We start from the raw sequence: 23,398 nt of genomic DNA, 5'->3' as shown, positions 1-23,398 counted from the left end.
TGTTGCTCCCATCTGAGGGACTGCCTAGTGAAACGGTTAAAGCCAGAACCCTGAGCAGAAGGAAGGTTTCCCCTTTCATAGGCTAACAAGGTGTGCTTTGGAGCTCCCTGGGGGAGGGAGAATGGTCTTCAATGAGCTGTTGGTACCCACGATTTAAATCGTAACGTGCTGTCATTGTTCCATACATGTTACTAGATAACCAGGATGTCAGCGAGTTGAAGGAAGGTTCGTAAGACCGCCAGCCAAGCAGCATCTCAGTTCACAGCTGAAGAAAAATAGAACTCTGTGATGTGTGGCACAACTGGCCATCAGTAGATGGTAAATGTCACCATGGCTAGAGTTTTTCTTGGCATTATAAGTTCAAGAGTGTCAAATCTATACAAAGCTGTGTTTCACACAAAGTGGCTGCTTGTTTTCCAAAACTACTGGTCCCCAAAAAAAGACCAGAATTTGGATAGGTGTGGAAGTTATTAAGGGAAAGGCACTTAACCCCAATAAACCACTCTTGAGTTAAACCTTGATCAAAAATGTCGTTATGTTTCTTTAATAATAGATCTCTCAGGCAGCAAATGAGGGCTAAAGAAGCCTCTCCCAGCTCCGATTCCAAACCCAGAGAAATTCCAACCCAGAGAAACTCCAGGTGACTGATAAGAAATAATAATGGCCTATTTAGATTTAGATTTGACACTGTATGATGCTTCAGTTAAGTGTACATTTTTGACAGTTTTATTGAGACATAATTCACACAACAAACTTCACCACCCACTGAAAGTGTACAATTCGGTGGATTTTGGTATTTTTACAGAATTGTGCAGCGATCACCCTAATCTCATCTTAGGGCATCTCCATCACCCATCACTTGTTCCCATTAGCAATCATTCCCATCCCTGCAACACCTGCCACACACCCCCACTGCCCAGCTCTAGATAACTATTCATCCGCTTTCTATCTGTGTGATTTTTTTTTTAACCTAGACATCGCCTGGCAGTCCCTTCCCTTGACTTATAATTAGAATCAAATGATAAGTGTTCCCTCAAAATCTGTCATTTTTGAGAAAATTCATTTTCTTCATGCATCACTGAGCCTTCCCTCCTTCATTCAGCCCCCGTCTCCGCCACCACCTACAGAGGAGAAAATCGTTCTTCATTACACATGTATCCAGGGCCTGCAGTGTGCCACACGCTGTCTGAGTACTTGGGGTAATCGGTGAACAAGACAAAGACCCCTGGCCTCAAGGAGCTGACCTCCTAGCACAGGGAGACAGAATAATAAGCACCCACAAGAAAAAAAGAAGCGAACTGTGCCGTGTGGTAAGACAGGCTACCTACTGTGGGAAAAGCAAGAGTGGATCAGGACAAGGGGATTGGGAAGGCAGTGCACAGGGATGGGGAAGATTACAGCAGGGACTGGAGTGGCCAAGGTAGGCATCCTGAGAAGTTAAGGTTTGCAAGACTTCGTGGGAGTGAAGGAGGGACCTGAGCAGGTGTCCAGGGGATCGGCATTTCGGGCAGAGGAACAATCCCAGTGCAAAGGCTTTCTGGTGGGGGCATGGATAACAGGTTCCAGGAACAACAAGGAGGTTGATGAAGCCGAGATAGGGAGGGAAGTAGGAGACCACGACAGAGAGGCAAATGGGGTAGATTATGGGCGCTACAGTGGGGTTCTGAGCACAGAGCTCGCCCGCTGACATATTCTCAAGGGACCACTCTGACTGCCATGTTGAGAGGCAATCCAAAGAAAGCAAGAGCAGAACAGGGAGGCCTCCCAGACACTATTTCAGAGGCCACTTTAGAGCAGTGGTTCTCAACCTTGGCTGCACATCTGAACCACCCCCGGGCAGCTTTACAAAGCTGAGGCCTGAGTTACAACACTAATTGGTTTAGGATTCAGCCTGGGCACCAGGACTTTGCAAAGCCACCCAGGTGATTCGATACACGGCTCAGGTTGACCATTAGGGTTTTAGGAGTGCTAAGCAGTCTCATGGGTTCAACTTTGCAGCCGGGAAACAAAAACCCTCAACTGGCCCTGGCCACTACTGGCAAAGCTGTGCTGAGAGGGGACCAGAGAGCTCACTGCGACAGGAGGGCCAGAACTGGAACAGCAGACAGCGTGCAGACCAGGATGAGGCCGCAGGAAGCCCACCTGGACCCATCAGTCCCATTCTTCGACTGGATCCAAACACGAGCCTGAATGTGAGACCTGGGCTTTCTCCCTGCACTTGACAGAGGGCTTACTGTCACCTATCAGGGCAGAATAGAAGGATAGTGCTCGAACCTCAGGAAGTGAGTATGTGATTCACTCCACAAGCATATTTTGAGAATTACCATTACAGTGTTCCAGGCATTGTGCAAGGGGCAGCTGATAAAAAGATAAGGTCTAACCATCCTTGCCCAAGCCAAATTGCTCAAAGTGAATGCCATATAATCTTTCAAAATGTGTTATTTGTGGGAAGCCTTTAAATAAGCAGAGGGAGGACTCCTCCTCGGTTGCATATCTGAGCTGTTGGCATTTCTAATTCAGAGGGATGAATAGAACATTATTGTGTTGCATCGGCACAAGTACAGCAGGAAAAAAAGATGCCTGGAGCCGTGAGCTGAGCATGAATCAGCAATCCCATTCTATTGTTCAGAAAATAATCACAATGCTGGGAGTATGGAATTTAACAATCATGCAGACATGCCCTCCCCCCCCCCCCTCCCCAGCAGGAAACTGCCTGGCTAAAACATGGCATCTTGTTTTTGGCTTCCTGAGCTGAAAGGAATGTAAAAATCTTGGGAGAGAATTTAGGGAAAGTTGATTTATAAATATGGAAAATACAGCCCATAAGAAACACAAGATGATTTAGATGCAGCGTTGGCTTCCTCTCGGGGGTGGCACGCCAAGGGAGTGTTTATTCACTCTTATGATCAGGAAGTGAGCTGCCCTAGCTTCGGTAGCTAACAAATGCTTCTGGAGGGTGTGCTATGTGCCGATCCCTGGGTCAGCTGGTAGGGAGAGGAAGGAGAGTGGGCTCTCCCTCTTAACTTCTAATCTGGGGTCGTGGGGAGGGAGGTACAGAGATTCTGTAAAGCAGGGAGTGATTCTTAAACCCCTGCATGCACCAGATTCATCACCTGCAGGACCTGTTAAAACAAGACTGCTGGCCCCACCCTCAGAGTTTCGGATTCAGGAAGTCTGGGGTAAAGCCTGAGCATCTACAGTCTCATGAGTTCCCAGGTGATGCTGAGGCTGCCGATCTGGGAGCCACACTTTGAGAACCTAAGGAAACAAGCACATGGGCCGAGAGAAGAGGAGGAGTGTGGGTTGAGTGCAGAAGCCCCACCCGTAAGGTGCAATTTGTTCCCACTCGTTGAATGTGTCCTCTAGTACGTAGCTGATGGGTTTTGATTAGCGGGGTGCTTTGGATAAACCACACCGGCCGTGATGTTGCCACCACTGGGAAGGGAGGCAAGAGGCACGGGTAGAGAGTTCCCTGCGGGCCTGTGAAGTCAAACAGGACATACTGCAGCAGGGGTGCGTCTGTGACTCCTAATCAACGGGCATGCATGTGAGTTCACAGCAGCAGGCAAATGGCTACAGGAGTAAGAGGGTGACAGTAGGGTGGGCTCCCACCACGGCTGTGCTCATACTCAAGCCCTTCTTTTCTGAGCAGAAATTCTCAGCAGAATCAGCCGGGAAGCCTCGTCTAGGTACACACGCCTGGGCCCAGCCACGGAGACGGCGAGCAAGGCTTCTCAGCCGACTCTGCGGTGAATCCCCTTCTTGAGATTAAGAACCACTTCCCCTGCAGCCTCCAAGCCTGTGCATACTTCCTGTCCTTAACGTAAGCAAGAGGACAAAGCCAACCTCTTTGGAAAGCTCCTTCATATACCAGGTCTTGTCGCCACTTTATTACTACAAGCCTTGAGTGTCTCTGATTCAAGGGCGCCCACTTACAACGCAAGTAGCCTCCACAGACAGTAACTCTCTACCCTCAGAGCTGGGTGCCTTGGTAAGCACCTGTCACTGGTAGTGCTCTAGACAAGGCTGACTGTGCGGTCAGGAATGGAGAAGTGGGGTTGCCTGCCCACTGTCCGTGCAGCCTCCCAAGGTAGCACCTCGATTTCTCTCACATGTTCCCAAACGGTGTAGGCTGGGGGCACCCAACGTGCGATCCCTGGATAGTATAGTCAGATCACCTGGGAACTTGTTAGAAATGCAGACCCTCAGACCCACACCCAAGACTGGCTAAGTCAGAAATTTTGGGGGTGGAGCCCAGCGATCCATTTTGAGAAGCCCTCCAGGTGCTCCCCAAAGTCTGAGAACCACTAGTTTCGTTCGTATGTAGCTTCACCGACACGTGTAACTCAGAAACAGAACAGGATGGAAAAGCAGGCAGCCTGCCATCTATAGATCTATTGAGATACGCAGACAACTGTTCCAACATGTTTAACATTTCATGCCCATCTGTCAGATTTTCACCTAAGGACTTAGGACCTGGCCAGCTTCTCAGCTACCTTTGGCATCCCTCTAATTCCCAGTGAAAATGTGACTTATTTCATTGCCCTTCTTAAATGATACAAGGGCTGTGTTCTTTCACTTTTTAGAGTGACCTCCCCTCATCATAACCTCCCCTATGACAGGGGCTCGGGAAACACTATCGTTGGTCAGATCTTATTTATTCCCAGCTCTGGCTTAAATCCTGCAAAGGCTTCACCCTAGGTCTCATTCTCTTCTTCTCTACTCCGCGATAGTAAGCCAGACTGACCTGCTTAGCAGCATTAAAATGAAAGGTCAAATTACGTGGCCATGGTCTCACAAAGAGTGAGGGGTAAAAAGGGATCATATAAACCACAGCCTTGAACTTTTCACTGATTCCTGAAACTGTTACCACCAGGGTTCCCAAACTGTACCAAGGCATCCTGGGAGTGCTAGGACAGACCTATGGTCCTACACAACGGGATATCTTGAATTTTCAAGGGAAACACAGCCACAACCATGCAAATAGTACTAATTAGGGTGGACCTAATTACTTATAAATACAATAAAACTTTCTATGTTTTGACCTGGGGTCATGATGAAAAAAATTACCAAAACACTGAAGGTGCCACGAACTGAGAAAGTTGGAATCTATGTCCTAGAGTCACTGACTCCAGGAGGAGGTGTATTCAGACTCTACCCTTTCTGGTCAGAATCATACATTTGAGCCAGCACATTTAAGGAGATGTACCTTCTACATGTAACTTAAATATCAGGGAATAAAAAACGTAAGAAAAGTATAACTACTTGGAATCTCTCCGGGGCTTTTCTTTCTTACCTTCCTACCTAGATCTGCCCATTTTAATTCAATCCTTAACTAGGGTTTCTGTAGTTTTTTTGAAATACAAACCTAAATGAATTTCTCATTCAGTGCCTCAGCCCTTCCTTTATGACTTGAGCATCATGGATTAGTTCTTACAGATTTGAACTAATAATCGCTCTTGTGCATTCCTGAAAATCCCCTTTAAAACAGATTGTTAAAGACAAAATCCAGCCGTGTGTGTCCTATACTATGTGCATGACACCTCACAAGAAACCATTGACTTTACCAATAAAGTTACCCAAAAAGACCTTCATGGAGTCGTATCAAACAAGAAGAACCCAACGAAGGGGAGAATGAAGACAATATAAGTTTATGAAGTATATTTCTGTAGGAACTTTGTAATGTAGTTCCCCTCCCCCTCCATTTGGCAATTTAAGAAGTAGTCAACAGGGGCCCCTGGGTGACTCAGTCGCTTAAGCATTGGACTTCAGCTCAAGTCATGATCTCACAGGTATCAAGCCCCACGTCGGGCTCCGTGCAGACAGCTTGGAGCCTGGAGCCTGCTTCAGATTCTGTGTGTCCCTCTCTCTCTCTGCCCACCACCCCCCCAACCCACACACACTCACTCTTTCTCAAAAACAAACATTAAAAATGTTTTTTAAAAAGTAATAAACAGTTTATAATGGTATTTGTTAGGAGAATTTTGTTCTCATCTTCAAAGAATTCTACAGGCAAATCCATCTTCATAATACCCCCTTAGGGAAGATGGTTCTTCTTTCTTATTTGAGAGAGAGGGGGGGGGGGGAGGGAGAGAATCTTAGGCAGGTTCCATGCTCAGCGCTGAGCCCAATACAGGGCTCGATCCCACGCCCTGGAATCACGACCTGAGCTGAAATAAAGAGTCGGACAGATGCTCAATCGACTGAGCCACCCAGGCAGCCCTAGAAGATGGTTCTTTTTCCCTGGGTGTTAAACACATGCAGAGAGCTCACTGCAGACTCCAGAGACAGAGCGTGAGCTCTGTCTGTGTAATGCCATCCCCCTGGGGTGTAGATGCTCCCTGTGTCAAAAGCTATCCAACATGGGGGGGGGGGGAGGGGAAAGGAAGTGGGTTCTTGTTTGATGTTGTTGTCTTATTCATCATCAAACACTTTTAAGAAATCAATAATATCGTTTGCTTCAGTCCTAATGTTTTATTTTCACATTCTCGTTTGTTGTTTTTCATGCATGTGTCTCAGTGAGTCACCTAACCACAATTACATATTCGAGCATCTGGCGGTTCTGCATGGTACCCTCATTCCCCTGGAGCTATTTAATCCCCCTGCTGTGAGGAGTTTGTTTCCAGCCCCCTCAACACACACACAGGCGTGCACACGTACTTTATTTTCCTTGGCACAGGGAAGCGACCCCACTCTCCACCAGGTGTCAGTAGAGGCAGTTTTAACGGCTTGCTTTGGCCAACAGTGTCTCTGTTGAAGTTGTTTCTCCTGCTGTGTCAGACGTTTCCTCAAACCACCCGTCTGCCTCCTCCTAAGAGACTAGCTTCCATTCTTAGAAGCGTTCGGAGAGGATGGTCTGCCTGCAGAGAAAGGTAGCTTAGAGGAAAGTGCTCTGTAACCATAGCAGGCAGTCAGGTTGATTCTCATAAAACTTTTACTGGCAGGTTTCTTCTTGGTGACTTTTCTATCACTACATTATGTGGTTACAAATTGTTCCAAGTTCCATTCAGGGGGACAATAAAGTAAATACAGCAGATGGTTTGAGATTCACAGGGGGCTTTTCTGTTTGTTTTAAAGCCCAGTCTGACCCCAAGAACCCCACTCCTATCACTGCCAACCCAGACCTCAAAGCAGAAACGGGATTTTACTCAGGCTGTGGCCCCAGAACCTAGCCACAAGGAGGGAAGAATATTACCATGCGTCACATTCCATTGTGAGGTGGATGACCTTGTCCCCACACTGAGAACATTGACTCTTGACTTTGAACATCCCCTGTGTCATTCTGTGGGTAAGTGGCAGGGCCCACATGCTTTCCATGCATGGGGACTTTGAGAGAGAAGGAGAAAGAGAGTAGAAGAGGAAGAGAGGGGGGCAAGGATTTGGCAAGGACACAGGTTAAAATGAAGAGCAGAAATGAGCCTCACGACGATTACTGGATTTGAATGAAAAGGGGTCGGTGGGGTGGAAACAAAGGCTAATTATTTTACCAAGAACAACAACAAAATCAGCCACAGCAAATCAAGCTCAGTCACAGATCCTGGTTGTATTGCCTCACTCCCCAAAGGCAAAACAGGGCTACTGCTGAAAGTCTCAAGCAGAAGTTAGAGCTTTAGCCATTCAACAGTCATTTGCTGACGTTTCCTGTGTGGAGCCCTAGTTGCCCACCATATCCAGCAGAGGAATCTGACCCTGCCTTCTGCACCTAGAGGTGATCCACTCAGACGAACATCTGGGCTAGAGCACAAGGGCGAGCTTCTACCGGTTTTCCACATCTTTATCACAGCCTTGTGTTCCTTTTTAACTAGCCCCATTCCCAGTCTAACAGTGCTGGCTTTTTAAATTATTTCCTCTTACTGATTTTTTATTTTTTTTTTTTTAACATAACACTACCCGATAGGGTTAGCTTTACCAAGTGGAAAAAGTGGATCACAGCATGGTATGATTTGAATACACCTTGCCTCTGTTCTCTTCTATTTCAGTTTTTATTACTATAATCATAAATTTGACCATTATATATTCACTTCATTGGATACGAAGATTTACTATTAAAATGCAAAGACCTCAAGACAGTTAGGAAGTTATAGAACTAGGGACAAATTCACCTGGGTACGCAACCTTCATTGTTCTCGAATTTAAATGTATGTGAAAGGTAACCTTGAGAGGGAAAAAAAAATCCCCAAAACTAAAATTAAGTCTGCAAAGAGGAGAATGGCAGGTAGGAGAGAGGAGAAATTTCACCTCCATTTTATCTTGGTGATGATGGGGTCTAGGGAGGTGGACTTCTGTGTTATTAGGAGTCTTTTTACCACCTCACAGTATCTCAAAGTAAACGCCAGATAATAGGTCCAATTTCCCACGTCTTAGAGATGACTAGGCCTGGCCAGGAGATGAGAAGACCATAAGAATGGTGACTACAATAATGACAAAGCCTACCAATACCTTATGCTGATGTCTTACTTTTAAATCTACAAAGCATTTTCAAATCCCCTCGGTCCTCATCATAACCCTGAAGGGTAGGAATTGTGACAGCATTTTACAAATGAGACTCAGAGAGGTGAGGCACCTATCTGAGATGGCCTACTGAGTTGAGACTCTGAACCATCTAGAATGATGCCAGGTCCTGGAGTCCTTCCTCTATACCTGGTCTTGAAGTTGTTCTTAAAAATGTTTCCCAAATGTCAGAGTCCAAGTTTTGATGGAAATGGGCCCTTGCCCACGAGGGGAAGGAGACAGAAGGGGAAACTCCAGGAGAGAGAGGATGTTCGAAGTGGGGGTACAAGGCACCTGATGGAGATCCACAACCTCACTGCCCTCCTTGCACGAGGTGCGGCCCACTTTCAAGGGCAGCCATTTGCCCTCACCCGGATGTGTTTCCAGATGCCAGAGACAGAGTAGTGGTAAGGCCAAAGTGCAGACAGAACCCCTAGCTCCATCCCATAAACTCCAGCAGTGCACAATGCCCCACAATACCAACTAAACTTAGTCAAAACAGCTTCTTGCTATGTAAACACAACTTTAAGGCACATCCCCAAGCATTGCCCTCCGCTCTTATTGCCATGACCTCTAAAACCCTTTTATTTAGGAAGAGTAGATTACCTATGTCCGTTCGATGCCAGGTGAGAGGGTGGGTCTGTCCTCCTTTGAGAGCCTTCTTGATGTTAATGGTCTCAGCTTAAGAGTCTATGGCAACCTAACACTTGGACATCTGATCTTTTAAACTGAATCAAGAGATTGGCTTATGAAGGTTAGCCCCAACCCACCCCAGCCCACCCCCCAGCACACTCATGGCTTCCTCGGGCTGCCCATGAAGTACCTATTCAAGTGTTAGCACATAAGCCCTGTGTATCTTACGGTTCTGATGCATCAGGATGCATGATACTCTGGTACCCTTGATGTAAAGACATGAGGGGGATATGGCATTTCATGTTAATTTATGTAAAGGCTATATAAGCAATGACTCACTGGGTCCATATGGGAAGATTTTTCAAGGGGCGATTTTTACAGTTGTCCCTTCAATGTTGTAGTTTCTAGTAGGGGAAAGGAAGGACAAAGAGGTGTGCGATCTGGGGAAATGCACTGGAGTTTTACAAGATCGAAGTAGGGGTGTTCTCTCTGACCCTACTCTAGCTTGAACACTAAGACAGGAAAATAGCAATGATCCCGCACAAAGAGGTGCCACCAAAGGGGTTAGCCTCCTGAGGATTCGTCCTCCACACTGCAGCAGAGTTATCTCTCTCAAATTGGGTGGGTCCTCTTCTTAAAGACCTTCCCTAGCTTCCTATTTCCCGTAGGATAAAGTCTGAAGTCCACAGCAAACCTTTCAAGACCCTTCACCATGTGGCCCCAAACTACATTTGCAGCTTCATTCTTGGCCATGTTCTTTCTTCTCCCATCCCAAATCACATACCCTGTCACAAGATGCTATATATACCTTTTGTTCTTTTGTTGTTCATGAGCCATACTGTTTTTATTCTCCAACTGGAAAATATCCTCATTTTTCAAAGTCAAGCTCAAATATCACCGTGGGTCCTCCTCATACAGATAAAATTAATCCCACTCTCCTCAGTGCCTCAAAAGAGATCTCTTATCCCTCCAGTCAATTCTTCTGCCCAGAAGGTACAAGTTGTTCATCACCTAAGCCCCCTAGGGGCAGACAACATGCATAATTCATCTCAAATGATCCAGAGTTGCAATGGAGGCTGATGGCTTAACTAGAGTGGCCCCAGACCTTGCATTGGAGGATTCTTCTTTAGCCTCCAGCCTTGCTTCTCCAAAACTTACCTTCCTTCTACCCACAAAGGGATCTACTACTTGTAGGTCCTGTTCTTTTTTGCCACTGACCAAAAATAGCTTGCACATCCCTTTTTCATTTTTTTCAATAGATTGTATCTATATCAATTTGTGTTTTTTTCCATCAGCTTTTGCATTTTGACAGTGATCAGAACCTGCAGCCAAAGCTTAATATGGCACCCACAGATTTAGTGTGTGTGTGTGCGGGGGTGGGAGGGTGTCTGTGAATCCCCTTCTATCCATCTTTCAAGGGGAGAGGCCTGTAACTTCCATTATATTCTTTGAGGAGACTGGACCGCCCCCCCGCCCCGAAACAGTTGAGATCCACTGAGGTAAAGGCATAAAGCGTTAGAGAAGAATTTTAAGGGGAAGCATGGAGCAGGGCTTTAACATGTCCCCAGAACCATATCACACACCTGGCACCTGCTTTCTTGCAGGATAAAGACCCTGGTCTTCTCAGGAGAGGCTTAATCTATCCTGAGAACAAAATGCAGCCCAAGGTCTGGAGAAGGTGCACTGCTTGGAAATGTGCATCTTCTTCCACCTAAGGTCACCCACAGCATCTCTCCAGCCATCCTGTCCACTGACACGCTTAACTCCACATGACAGCTCCTCAGATGTTCAAAGACCTTTATCTAACCTTCATGTGACTGCTCCCTTTTCTAGGTTCCCTTCAACAGTTCCTTAAGACGTGGTTTCCATCAACCTGGACATTCTACATGAGTCTTTCTCTTAAAATGTAGCAGTCCAAACATGGCCTGGCTTGTCCTATAGGCCATGCTTCCATCCACACACCCAAGATGGTCTTTGAGTTCACGGTGGGATGCATAGAGCCCAATATCTCCCAGAGTCCCTAGACCTACTTCCTACATGTTTGTCATAATTCCTTTTACTTTCCAGTTTCTGAGAACTCAATAAATTTCTCCATCATTTGTATTTTTTTTTAATATAAATGTATTTTTCAGTGCTTTGGAGGTGAATGCCCACTTTTCCATTCTTCCATGGGGAATAGGTTTTCCCTAAGGGACATGGCATTGGACTGAGAATAAGTGGGCAGAAAAAGGCACGGCCCTGAGTGATTTTCCACACTGCCTCTTGGCACACCACACATCTGACTTATACATTTAGCTGCTCCTGGCCAGTGGGCTCCACCTTCCCAGCCAGCTTGTTAAATGGATTGTAAAGCCCTTGAGAGCCAAGAGCCTTCTAGTCTTAACCTATTTGTATCCCTAATGTTTGCTCATATCACATTCATCACAGTGTCTTATTATTTCTGCTTCCTTAATGTCACTTGAGTCCCTCATCCTCTGCTGCCACCCCCCTAGTTCTGGCCACCTTCATCTCTCCCCTCCACCTGCCATAGCCCTCTGACTGGTCTGCTTTGACTCAGTTGCTGTGAAGCTTTAAAAACTCAAGTTGGCTAGGGGCGCCTGGGTGGCTCAGGCAGTTAAGCAGCTGACTCTTGGTTTTGGCTCAAGTCATGATCTCACGGTTCATGGGTTTGAGCTCCACATCAGGCTCTGTGCCATCAGCACAATCTAAGGAAATCTAAGGTATAGGTCCCATGCGAGTGTGCTTTCTCTCTCTCAAAAATAAATATTAAGAAAAACCCAAGCTGGATAGTAACACTCCCCCACTTAAACCTGCGTAATTTAAAAGAGTTACCCAAAGTAGTCCCTGTGCCTCAAGCACAAGCATGAAAACAAAGCATTAAATCATGACCTAAGGTGAGACCTCTTAAAAACAAGACCCTTTAGGTCCAGAGTCCCCTCCATTAAGCCTTCCAGATAGCCCCAGGTAGAAGTGACCTCTGCTTCCTTTGTGTCCCAGTCAGCTCTGAAGAGACACTTAAGGGGAAACCCGCATCCACTTTTGCATTATTCTCTCCCTGTTGGATAAGAAACCCCTTATGGAGAGGCCAAGGTGTTGTCTTTGGGCAAAGCCTGGGGGACTGCCTGAGCAGAGTAGGCCCTCAATCGAGGCTTCTGGACTGACCAACCGAACAAATGAATGATTCACGTAAAAGGAATGTTCTTCATTCAAGTAGCACTCGCCTAGGTGTGTCTAAACTGAATGTCATTCTCCCCTCTGTTGGTGTGAGAGGACCTTCAACTTTGAGACCCTCAGGACACAAACCCTCACAGTCTAACTGAAGACTCTTCCCTCCCCTGTGAGTGGTGGGACTTGTTTAATGAATGATACAGACTGTGACTCAGCCCCTCCTGGACAGAGAGCAGCTTGCCAGTCCTTCATTAGCTACGCCTTCTCCCACACAGCACCACCTGACCTTCCTCCTCACTCACCTGCTCATAACACTCCTCACCAAGTTTGTTTTCCTTCCTGACAACAACAACAAAAAAACAAAACAAAAAACCCCGCAGCTTTCTTTATTCTTAAGTTCTTTGGACTTCGTTTTTTCCTTTGACCCCATGACCAGCTGGTGAGCCCCAGGCTCTCAGAGACCTTCTGTGTGTCCACTCAAGTACAGGGCACTCCGCTGACCCCACGCTATAGCATAGGACTGCCAGGAAAGGAGGCCCCGGACACCCTCTACTCTAGAGGGTTCTTAGACTTTCCTGCAATTACATTGTAAGACTCTAGAGGTCACTGAAGGAAAATAGCACTAAACATCACCATATGCCGAAGTACTATAGTAAGTCTAGCATACTATTCACGCTATAGTAATGGCAATCGTATAGTAATGGTAATACTAAAGGAAAACAGTACTAAGTATGAAAATGAGTACTAACTTTTGTGCTGACAATATTTACAAAGCCTTAATAAGATTTTTTTCTGGTTCATAGATACTTTCTACTTCACACACAATACACCTTTCTGCAGTTCGTATGCCTATTCAATTAGAATTTTGAAAACAAAGATTTTTTTTAATTTAAATTTTTAGTTAACATACAGTGCAATATTGGTTTCAGGAGAATTCAGTGATTCATCACTCACATACAACACTCAGTGTTCATCACAAGTGCCCTCCTTAGTACCCATCACCCATCTAGCCCATCCCCACACCCACTTCCCCTCCATCAACCCTCAGTTTGTTTTCTATCATTAAGAGTCTCTTGTGGTTTATTTCTGTTTTCCCCTCCCATGTGTTTATCTGTTTTGTTTCTTAAATTCCACATAGGAGGTGAAATCATGGTATTTGTCTTTCTCTGATTGATTTATTCTGCTTAGCATAATTCATTCTACCTCCATCCACATCGGTGCAAATGGCAAGATTTCATTCTTTTTGGGTGCTGAGTTTGATACATTCTATATAGATTTTGGATACCCTTTATCAGATATGTCACTTGCAAATATCTTCTCCCATTCCATGAGTTGCCTTTTAGTTTTGTTGATTGTTTCCTCCGCTGTGCAGAAGCTTTTGATCTTGATGAAATCCCAACAGTTCATGTTTGCTTTTGTTTCTCTTGCGTTCTGCAATGCATCTAGTAAGAAGTTGCTATGGCTGAAGTCAAAGAAGTTGCTGCCTGTATTCTCCTCTAGGATTTTGATGGTTTCTGGTCTCACATTTAGGTCTCTCAACCATTCTCAATCTATTCTTATGTATGGTATCAGAAAGCAGTCTAGTTTCATTCTTATACATATTGCCGTCCAATTTTCCCAACACCAACACTTGTTAAAGTGACTGTCTTTTTCCATTGGATATTCTTTCCTGCTTTGCAAAGATTAGTTGACCATATAGTTGTGAAAATAAAGATATTTTTAAGTGATGGTATAGCAAGAACATGACTGAGATTTTATAGTTTCATCTTTGAGATCATACAAAGGACACAAAACTATTTTCACACATTTGTATTAATGTTATATTTTAATGTCAGTGTTATCAGTCCAGACTCTTGGTTGCAAGTGACAGAAACCGGACTTGAACCAGCTTATGTAAACACAGGGACAGTTTTGCTCAGGAAGGACTGAGGAACCAAACCCTTGAAGGGGCAGGAGGGACACAGCTTGGTCTCAGGGAGAACTGGAAGCAGGGATTGGAGGCCACTGCACAAATGTGAGATTAATGCTTCTCACTTTGAGAAGCAAAGATCTGGACTAAAGATGCTAGTACATCTTCGCCACTCTTGGGAAAAGCAGCAAGTCAGTGTGCTGGTAGTGTTCTTGAAACTTGAGATGGAAAAAGAGACGTGATCTTGAATAAAATATGTTCAATACATATTTATGGAAGGAACCCTGAGATTAAGAATGAAACATCTTGTAAATTGACACATGTCACAGAGTCCACGGCTGCTTCAAGTTCCCTAGGTGTGAGTTGAGAGAAACAAATTGCCTCAAGCTAATTAATGCACATGATATTGTTTGAAACAAAAACCTTACGGAAGATACAGGTTATAACCTGGGGTATTCTTTCTTGTCTTTTTCTTTGTAGGAGGTGTCAGTGAAAAAAAAGGTCCAGAATGATTACTAACCTATGACTCCCAACAGTATGACAGGTATCTCTTTTTTAAAATTCTCTTTGCATGTCTCCATTTTTGTTCCACCTGAAGAGAAATACAGGGTTTCTAGAAGACCAACGTAAGTCTTCACAACATTATTTTCCAAACCATCAACTAAGACTAAATGCAGATATATCCTAGGAATACATCCCTACCAGTGAGTTTTGCTCGTCTTCAGAAACTATGAGATGCAGAAACCTATCGTGAAGAAATGATAATTCACAGTGAAAGGCTTGGTTTTAGCCGTCCTAAGATAACCCTTGCACATGAGACACATTGACCCTTTATATTCATTCAGGTCAATATAAGAAATGGCTCTACATACTTCTCCAAAATGGGCTGTTTATTCCAGTTAGCAGTACAGTTGGGATGGAATATGATTAGATCACATCAGGTGAATGAGGTAGAAAGTCTTAGCAAGGGACAAAGGAGACAGAATGACCCCCAAGGAACATAAGGTTGCAACAGTGTGAATTCTTTGTGCAACACACAGAGCAGGGGTTGCAAACTCAAAGGCCCCAGGGGCCAGGCAGAGGACACCAATGTGGGAACAGGTTGGGTGTAAGAGAAAACAACAAACAAAACTGGAGTACTCAGGTTCTCTGAAGAGAAGCCATTCTTCCACTCTAGGTGATCACTGACATACAGTAGGGAAGAAGCCCAGAATGCCCAAAGACTTCACCTTTTCAAAAGAAGTTGGAAATCCAGATTTTAAATGAAGTATTGCCACTCATAAATATTAACAATTAACTTAATAGAGTACCAAAGACTCCCGGGCCAGTCAAAATATGTCTGCTGACTGGAATCAACCCCATGGGCTACCAGTTTATAATCTCTGCTGTCTACCTTCCAGCCTAGCACCAAGCCCACACGTGTTCTTGTGGTTACCACGACAGCAAGGCAGATACTCCTAGACCTCTGGGAGTCATGGGTACAGCTTGACCTTTGATAGTCCATTCATGTCACCTCACCTAGTGACAAACTAAACATACAGGACAAGTACTCCAAGAAGCCATTCCCCAGTAGACCTGAGAAACTGAAGCGACTTAAAGTTGCCAGTCAGCCTTCTGTAAGTTTGGGGACCTCCTAATGACCATAACACTGCCTCCCTCAGCATCACTGCCCTCCCTTTATACCCACCTACCCTGGAGCTCCTGGGGCAGCAAAAAGATGGAGTGCCTGAACAGACCAGAATGATTCACACCAGTAAGAAGTGAGGGCCTCAGAACCACATCTCACCTTTTCCTATTTTTTTTTTTTTTTTTTTTTTTTTGCTCACTAACAGTCATCAGAACATATCCACTCCATTTTTATTCCACTTCCAACCAGGCAAAATTCTTCCCCACTTAAATTGCACCTGTTCTGTGTCATAAACTCGGTCATTCAGTGGAAAATTGGCACACATCAACCTTAGCGATCTCCTTTGTGTTTATCTATGTGTGGGAATTTCAACTGGAAGGAATGAAGTATAAATCTTTGCAGGCACAGGCATGTGTGAACATATAGATATCAAGCGACAGGTAGCCACACTGCAAAGCCTAGGGAAAGTGTCCCCCTCTGATACAGGATAGTGCAAGATCAAGTGTGACACGAGTGGCTCTATACTCCATGATAACTTGCCCACTAGAAAAATACTCCAAAGATAGTCTCATGTAACCTTTTGAGACATGAAAATGGCAAAACTTGGTAGAAAAGTGGGTAATTTAGTGGATGTCCATTGCTATGAGGTTGGTTCCAGATAGAGTCCAGAAGTGGCCATCCATCCCAGGTTTCTATAGAGCAGGGCTAGCATTTTTTTTTTTTTTTAAAGAGCCAGATGGTAAATATCTCTGGCATTGCAGACTACTCAGTTCTGCCATTGTAGCACGAAAAGCCATGGAGTATACATAAACATGTTTCAACACAACTTTATTTACTAAACAGGCAGCAGGCCAGCTTTGGCCCAAGGACTGTAGTTTGTGAACTCTTGGTCTAGAGTCCAATAGAGTCCAGACCATCTTATTGTTGAGCAAAACCCCCAAGGTCAACTCAGGTCATCTCCAGGACAGAGCGATGAATCTAGGCTCACTCCAGGACAATTCTAGATTGAGCCAGCTTTTCAGCTGATCTTGAAGTCAAGATGCTTTTCTTGCAGACTGAGCTGGAACCCCAGGTGCCTCCCAGTGGAGGAGGGAGTTTTTGCTTCCTGGCATTTGTTTCATAGTGTAGAAACTGACAGTACTATTTGCAAAAGAAATCTACTCCATACACACGTTTACTGCATGTTAATGGACTCAGCTGAGAGAATTATCGCTTTAGACTCGTTTGTGGACGAAATAAAAAAGTATCCTTTCCCCTTGCTTTTTTGCTATGGTCTCCGGCTATGTGTTTATTTTAAAAAATCTAAAGAGTTTTATTGTGGGAGACCATAGTAAAGTTGTATGTAAGTCATTGGAGTTAAGTGCTTGCTTTAGGAGCATAATTTAAAGGGCAAATATACATTATTTTCTTCTTTGAAAAACATAATAGGCAATATTACTGTTATGCAGTACAGGAAATCAATTAATCTCTTTGAAAATAAAACCATTCTTTAAATGAAAAGGAATAAGAACATTGAATTTATTTTCCTAAAAGCAAAAAGACCATTTTCAGATAAGAGTCATGTTGATGGTATGCAATCTCTTTCAGCCAGAATGCTTAGTAAATTTATTTTTGCATTAGCTTGCATGGAAATTTGTTTATTTTCTAGGGTTATTCAATATCAGCTACAGTGGAGTCCAGTCTTGCCAAAATTTTCTGGTTGCTTTACCTAATTTGAAATTAGGACTATATGAAATCACTCATTGAAAGATACTGACTCTTAATGGAGATAGTCAGAAAGTGCCTTAATATGGTATTTTGTTAATCTGGCATTAAGCACTGCTTCCTAAGTAATCTGAGAATTCCGCTAACATTTATGGCATTATAATGAGCTCTATTTTGCATAAAGCCATGATTCACAGCAAAGTTTGTTCCAAAATGTGAATGAATACCTAAAAGTTCAAATACCAAAGTTAGAGGCTTTTGGCCTTGGTCAAAAAGAAACATCCTTGTGATGTTTGCCCTTTTCTTTTTCTTTCTCAGACTATTACTCTTGAGTGTATCCCAGGCATGAGGGGAGGGATGTTAGCAAGGATAGGACAGCTCTCAGTTGTTGCTCCAATGTTCCACTGTATGATCTTCAGATTGTTTGCATGTTTGGGGATGGGGTCATTTGTTTAAAAAAAAAAAAAAAAACCTATGTAATTCTTCATTTTGCTTAATTTACATTTCTCATTACTGCTCAGGTTGACCTTTTTTTACATGCTTCTTGGCCACTTGTACTTCTTCATCCGTAACTCACTTCATATTTATGGTCCACTTGCTCATTGTGGATTTTCTGTTTTTCTCGAGGTTTATAGAAGTTTATTATCTATTAAGGATAGTAACCAAGCATGTCACCTAATGTCCCTAGATCTTTAATTCCTTATTAAATGAGAAAAGGAGCCTAGTTCATCTCTAATTCTCCTTCTACATTTACAATTAGGTTATACTTCACATGTAAACATTTATAAATCACATTTTCATAAAGTAGAGCATGGGTACATTGATGGTTGGAAGAAAAAGGGATTCCCGGAGCAGTGTTTTCTGTGTTTTAAGACTATCCTAATGAACAGGTTTTTCAGAGTCAAACCAAACATTTAAGCTGGGAAAACAGTAATTTATTGTGAACCCATGGCATTTTCCAGGGGTGGCTCTCCACGTGCTCCTTAGGCTTTTCAAATGTTCCTTATAACTGTTTCATTCCTTTAGAAAGAGAATCACCATTGTGTTTATGTCCCACAGCCTAAGTAGACCATCATCACGGAATCAGGAGGTTGTTCACAGCAAAATTAGGACACTATCCAAAGATAATGTTAATAGTGTTACTGTTAACATATCCCGCTGTCAATACTCTTCTGAAATAGGATTTTGGTCATGGTTTCTTAGTAATCATTCACTGATAGGGCCCTTGATGTTATATTTAAAAAAAAAAAAAAAAAAAAAAAAAAGGTCTATTTTGAGAGAAACAGCACATGCACAAGCAGGGAAGGAGCAGAGAGAAGGAGAGCAAGAATTCCAAGCATGCTCCACACCATCAGTGCAGAGCCTCACACCAGGCTCGATGTCAGGAACTGTGTGACATGACCGGAGCCGAAATCCAGAGTCAGATGCTTAATGACCAAGTCACCCAAATGCCCCCAGACTTTTAATATAATGGGACTTAAGTAATGTTAGTACCAACTGCGCTGTATATGCCTTCACAGCTCTAATAGTAGAGTTTAATCTCAAGGAAACAAAAGGAAATGCTAAGTTAAAGGGACGGAATATCTTTAAAAACCTTTTCTGTTGCCAAATTGTCACCAGATTATTAGACGGATTGAGATACCGATCAGCAGTACAGCACCCATTTAATCATAAATCCTCCAAGTTTGGAGCTTTTTGGTAATTTTTGAGTATTAGACAAAATTTTATCACAGCTTTTTAAAACTTTATATCTTCCTTACTGATAATTTGGCTACACACACACACACTGACCACTTAAAAGACTTTTATAACTTACCTGCTCATTTAACTTTCCTGTTGTGTCATTTATCTTTTTCTTATGATTCACACATTAAGAAAATAATTCATTGTCAATGATTGATGTTATAATCATTTTCCAATTTTGTTTTATTCTTTTTAAAAACTTGATTTAAACTCAGGTTGGTTAATATACGGTGTAGCATTGGTTTCAAGAGAATTTAGTGATTCATCGCTTACATAGAACGTCCAGTGCCCATCCCAATAATTGCCCTCCTTAATGCCCATCACCCCCATCCCCTCCCCTCCAGCAACCCTCACAGCTTGGTCTCTGTATTTAAGAGTCTCTTATGGGTTGCCTTCCTCTCTGTTTTTAAATTGGAAAATAAGATTAGTATATGTCTCTTTTCATTTTGGCAATATTTGAACTTTTTAAATTTCTCTTTTTCTTCTTTTGAAATAATTCCATACTAACAGAAAAGTCTGCAAGATTGGTTCCAAGAAGCCCTAGCTACCCTCGATTCAGAGTCCTCAAATGTCAACACTTTATCACATTTGCTTAATTCTTTTCCCCACTCTCTATGTCTCTCTGTCCCTGTTGCTATGTCTCTCTGTAATTTTTATTTTGAACCATTTACAAATAAGTTGTATACGTCAACAAATACCATGCCATCATGTTTACAAGTTTTTAGGTTCTACACAGTGAGCTCTATTGAGGTGTCATTTTGTGATTTATGCCTTTGCTGGTCTAAGCTTGATTTTGTCAAGCTTAGAAATGTCTTCTGGTGAGGACTGAGGGACACACAGCTCAAGGAGTTCTTTGCAATGAGTTAGCATTACTATTTCAACATGTAGTTCTCGTTAAGGAGACAAGGATGACTGGTCACAGTTGAAAATTTTCTCAAACACCCTCTCTTATTTATCCTTTATGCACCAACCATCCACCCAAAGTACCAGAGCCTTTGATGGCAGGGAGGGAGAGCCTGCCAGTGCTGGAGGCCCTTCTGTCCCTTCTTCCCCAAGTCAGGCCTGCCAAACCCCAAGTCTTTATACTGGTTACCTCTGCAAAGGACACAACCGTAGAAGCCAGACACGATGCTCTGCATCCTTCCCCATATTGCTACAGAAGCTGGGAGAGGTTATATTGATTTATGCACTCCTGGCATAATTCTTCCGAAAGAGCATCTAGAGGCTTCTTTCACATTCTTCCAAGTTCCTGTTTCCCTGGTGGTGGCCAAAAATAAAACATGGCCTGGGATTTCATGGAGCCAGCTATGCACATGACAAACGTTGCCACAAATAGTTCTGGAGAAGGAAAAATACCAACTCGCCCAAATAGCTAGCTCTCCCGTTGGTGGAGCCAATTACAAAAAGGACCTTTGGTTTTATTTCTTGGGCATTTAACCACATGAAACAATGGGGGCCGTTTTGCTCCCTCCTCGGCTTGGTGTCACTTCTACAAGAAACAAAAATCTCACTGAAAGGCTAGAAAGGAAACATCAGTCTTCTCTGAAATGCCTTGAGGGCAGAAGGGAGGCTGCTGTACCCACATCACACAGAAAATCTTTCAACTCCTCCACAGACAGCTCTCCCACCGATCACTACTAATGGTAACTGCTGAAATGTCTTGTCCTCTTCTCGCTCTCCCCGCTAAGGCCAAAAATCCTGGTGTGGTGGCTCTAAACACACTGCTTCCCCTCCCCCAGGTCAGTCAGGATTCTCTTCCCCCCTCCCCAGCCCATAACTCCATCTTCTCTTTTCCTCTGAAGGTTGTGGGTCCCTTCTCTCCCCTCTCCCACTTACATCCCCTTTTAAGGCCCCACTCAGCAGAATAAATAGATCTTCCTTTCTAAGGAACTCACCTTAGAAGGCAGGAGAGGGGAAAGTCGTAAATGCTTATAATTTTATACCCCCCCCCAACTCCCATCACACACAAATTGGTAGAAACGAGTCACTCCCTAGTGTCCTGTCTGGGGAAGAAAGGAACCCAGAACTTCAGTTCAAAATTTTCTCCCGTTTCCACCAGAACAAGGGAGAAGTCAAGAAAACCACAAAAAGGGAGCGCAAATTCCTGTGCAAATAACACATCACCCTTTGACACAAAAGCAAATACTTTTTTCTCAGTAAACAGAATGCACAGTGACCTTTTGCACAATACAAATGGGGACCTTGCCACATATCCTAGCTAAAGAAAACCTGGCCCTGTTGTAATCTGATGGCCTCTGTCCTCCCATCTCTCACCTCTTTAACATCCTGAACTTCTCCTGGAAGATAGGTTTCCCACTGAAAAGTGTGGAACTTTCTGAAAGAGAGTAGATTAATGAAATCTCACCAAATCCAGCCAGATTAGTGAAAAATTTCCCCCAAAATTCTAGAACAACTTCACCTTCCAAGTTTGAGCTGCAGCCCAGTGATCAAGAAGTTGAAATGTCAAAGGGACAGGGCTTTACAGAGAATGAATGATGGAAGTACAAGACAAAAGAAAAAAATTTCTTATCACTAACCCCTGTATTCTTTCAAGAAGAATTCCTTTACACTGTTTGGCTTTTTCTAGAGGTCTGCCCTAACCCCCAGCCCCACTGTCCCTGCTTCCCACTCTGCGCCCATTCTCAGCATCACCATCATCATCATTACCGTTTCTTCAACCACCCCAATCAAGCCGTCATCAGTCTGATAAACTCATCTCTACCTCCTTCAAGGTTGCCGTAACCAAGAATCACCCCGCACATCTTTACTTGGCTCCTGCTAACAAACAACATAATAACAAATAACAAACGTAACCTAGCAGGGTTCTGCTGTGTTGGGACTATCCTCCTCTCTATTCCCCCAAATGCCACTGAAGGTCCGGCGCAGTGGCACATTGGCAGGTGCAAGACCCTTCAGAAGAAGAATTGAAAATAATTTTTCCCAACAAAAATTGAGTCCCTAATGAATATGTGATGTTATTTTGTTTGCAGTGAGTCAAGAGTTTTCTTTGGGGGACGCCTGAAGGGCTCAGTTGGTTAAGGGTCTGACTCTGGATTTCAGCTCAGGTCGTGATCTCATGGTTTGTGGGCTAAGTGACTTTAAGTAGTGATAGGTCTCATTTTTTTTGTTAGTCTTCCTCATGCTCACTGCCAAGGGAGGTAAGGTGAGCAGTCTTTCCTCAACTGATTAAAGCAGAACCCCCTCTTTGATGGATGACCTAGCCTTCACCTGCTCAAACTTGCCAGTACATTAGAATCATCTTGTGAGGTTTTTTTGTTTTGTTTAGAGAGCACACGCGCACATGTGCACAGGCACAGAAGTTGGGGAGGGGGAGGGGGAGGGGGAGAGGGAGAGAGAATCTTAAGCTCCACACCCAGCACAGGGATCAATCCCATGACCCTGGGGATCATGACTTGAGCTGAAGTCAAGAGTCAGATGCTCAGCCAACTGAGCCACCCAGAAGCCTTTATCCTTTTTTTAATGTTTATTTTTTGAGAGAGCACGTGAGCAGGGCAGGGTAGAGAGAGAGGGAGACACAGAATCCAATGCAGACTCCAGGCTCTGAGCTGTCAGCACAGAGCCCAATGCACGGCTTAAACCCACAAACTGTGAGATCATGACCTGAGCCAAAGTCAGCCACTTAACCGACTGAGCCACCCAGGTGCCTCTATCCTGGGAGCTTTTTAAAATCCTGATTATGCCCATGTCACCCCAGACCAGTTAAATCAAAATCTCTATGTAGACACAAGACTCAGCATTCTTGTAAAACTGTCTAGGTGATTCCATTGCACAACCCATTCTGAAAGCCATAAGGTGGACACAGATTCTCAGCCCAGGCTGCCCAATACAGTCAAAATAGGGAACTATTTAAAAATATCAGTGTCTGTGACCCACTCTGGAAGATTCCAATTGGCTTGGTCTAGGGTGGAGCCTCTGTTTTTTGTTGTTTTTTTTTTTTTTTTTTTTTTTAAACCACTCTACTTGGGCAAGTGGTTTTGTTTCTTTGTTTTTTGTTTTTGGGTTTTTTTTTTTTTGTTTTGGGGGGGTTTTTTGTTTGCTTTAACTCAAGTGATTCTGATGTGCATCTAGTGTTGAGAAAAGAGCAGTTGTCTCTCAACTTGGTG

At 43.8% G+C, this 23,398-nt stretch overlaps 1 protein-coding gene across 12 annotated transcripts in view; it reads left to right on the top strand.

The window, feature by feature from the left end:
- The window catches only part of THRB (thyroid hormone receptor beta), a 385,312-nt gene that overhangs the window by 260,172 nt on the left and 101,742 nt on the right, over nucleotides 1-23,398 (top strand). For 10 of the 12 annotated variants that reach the window (XM_019422929.2, XM_019422927.2, XM_019422926.2 and 7 more), the window contains one exon: nucleotides 14,681-14,744. The exons of the other annotated variants lie outside the window; for them this stretch is intronic. In XM_019422929.2, the coding sequence (XP_019278474.1) occupies nucleotides 14,723-14,744 (22 nt within the window). In that variant the 5' untranslated portion in view covers nucleotides 14,681-14,722. The remainder of the gene's footprint in view (nucleotides 1-14,680; nucleotides 14,745-23,398) is intronic. 12 annotated transcript variants of the gene reach the window in all.

Source organism: Panthera pardus, unplaced genomic scaffold, assembly GCF_024362965.1.
Source record: "Panthera pardus isolate Hobbes unplaced genomic scaffold, ASM2436296v1 HiC_scaffold_16, whole genome shotgun sequence".
NCBI lineage: Eukaryota > Metazoa > Chordata > Mammalia > Carnivora > Felidae > Panthera > Panthera pardus.
Note: the sequence above shows the minus strand (reverse complement) of the source record. Positions and strands in the feature narration are given on the sequence as shown.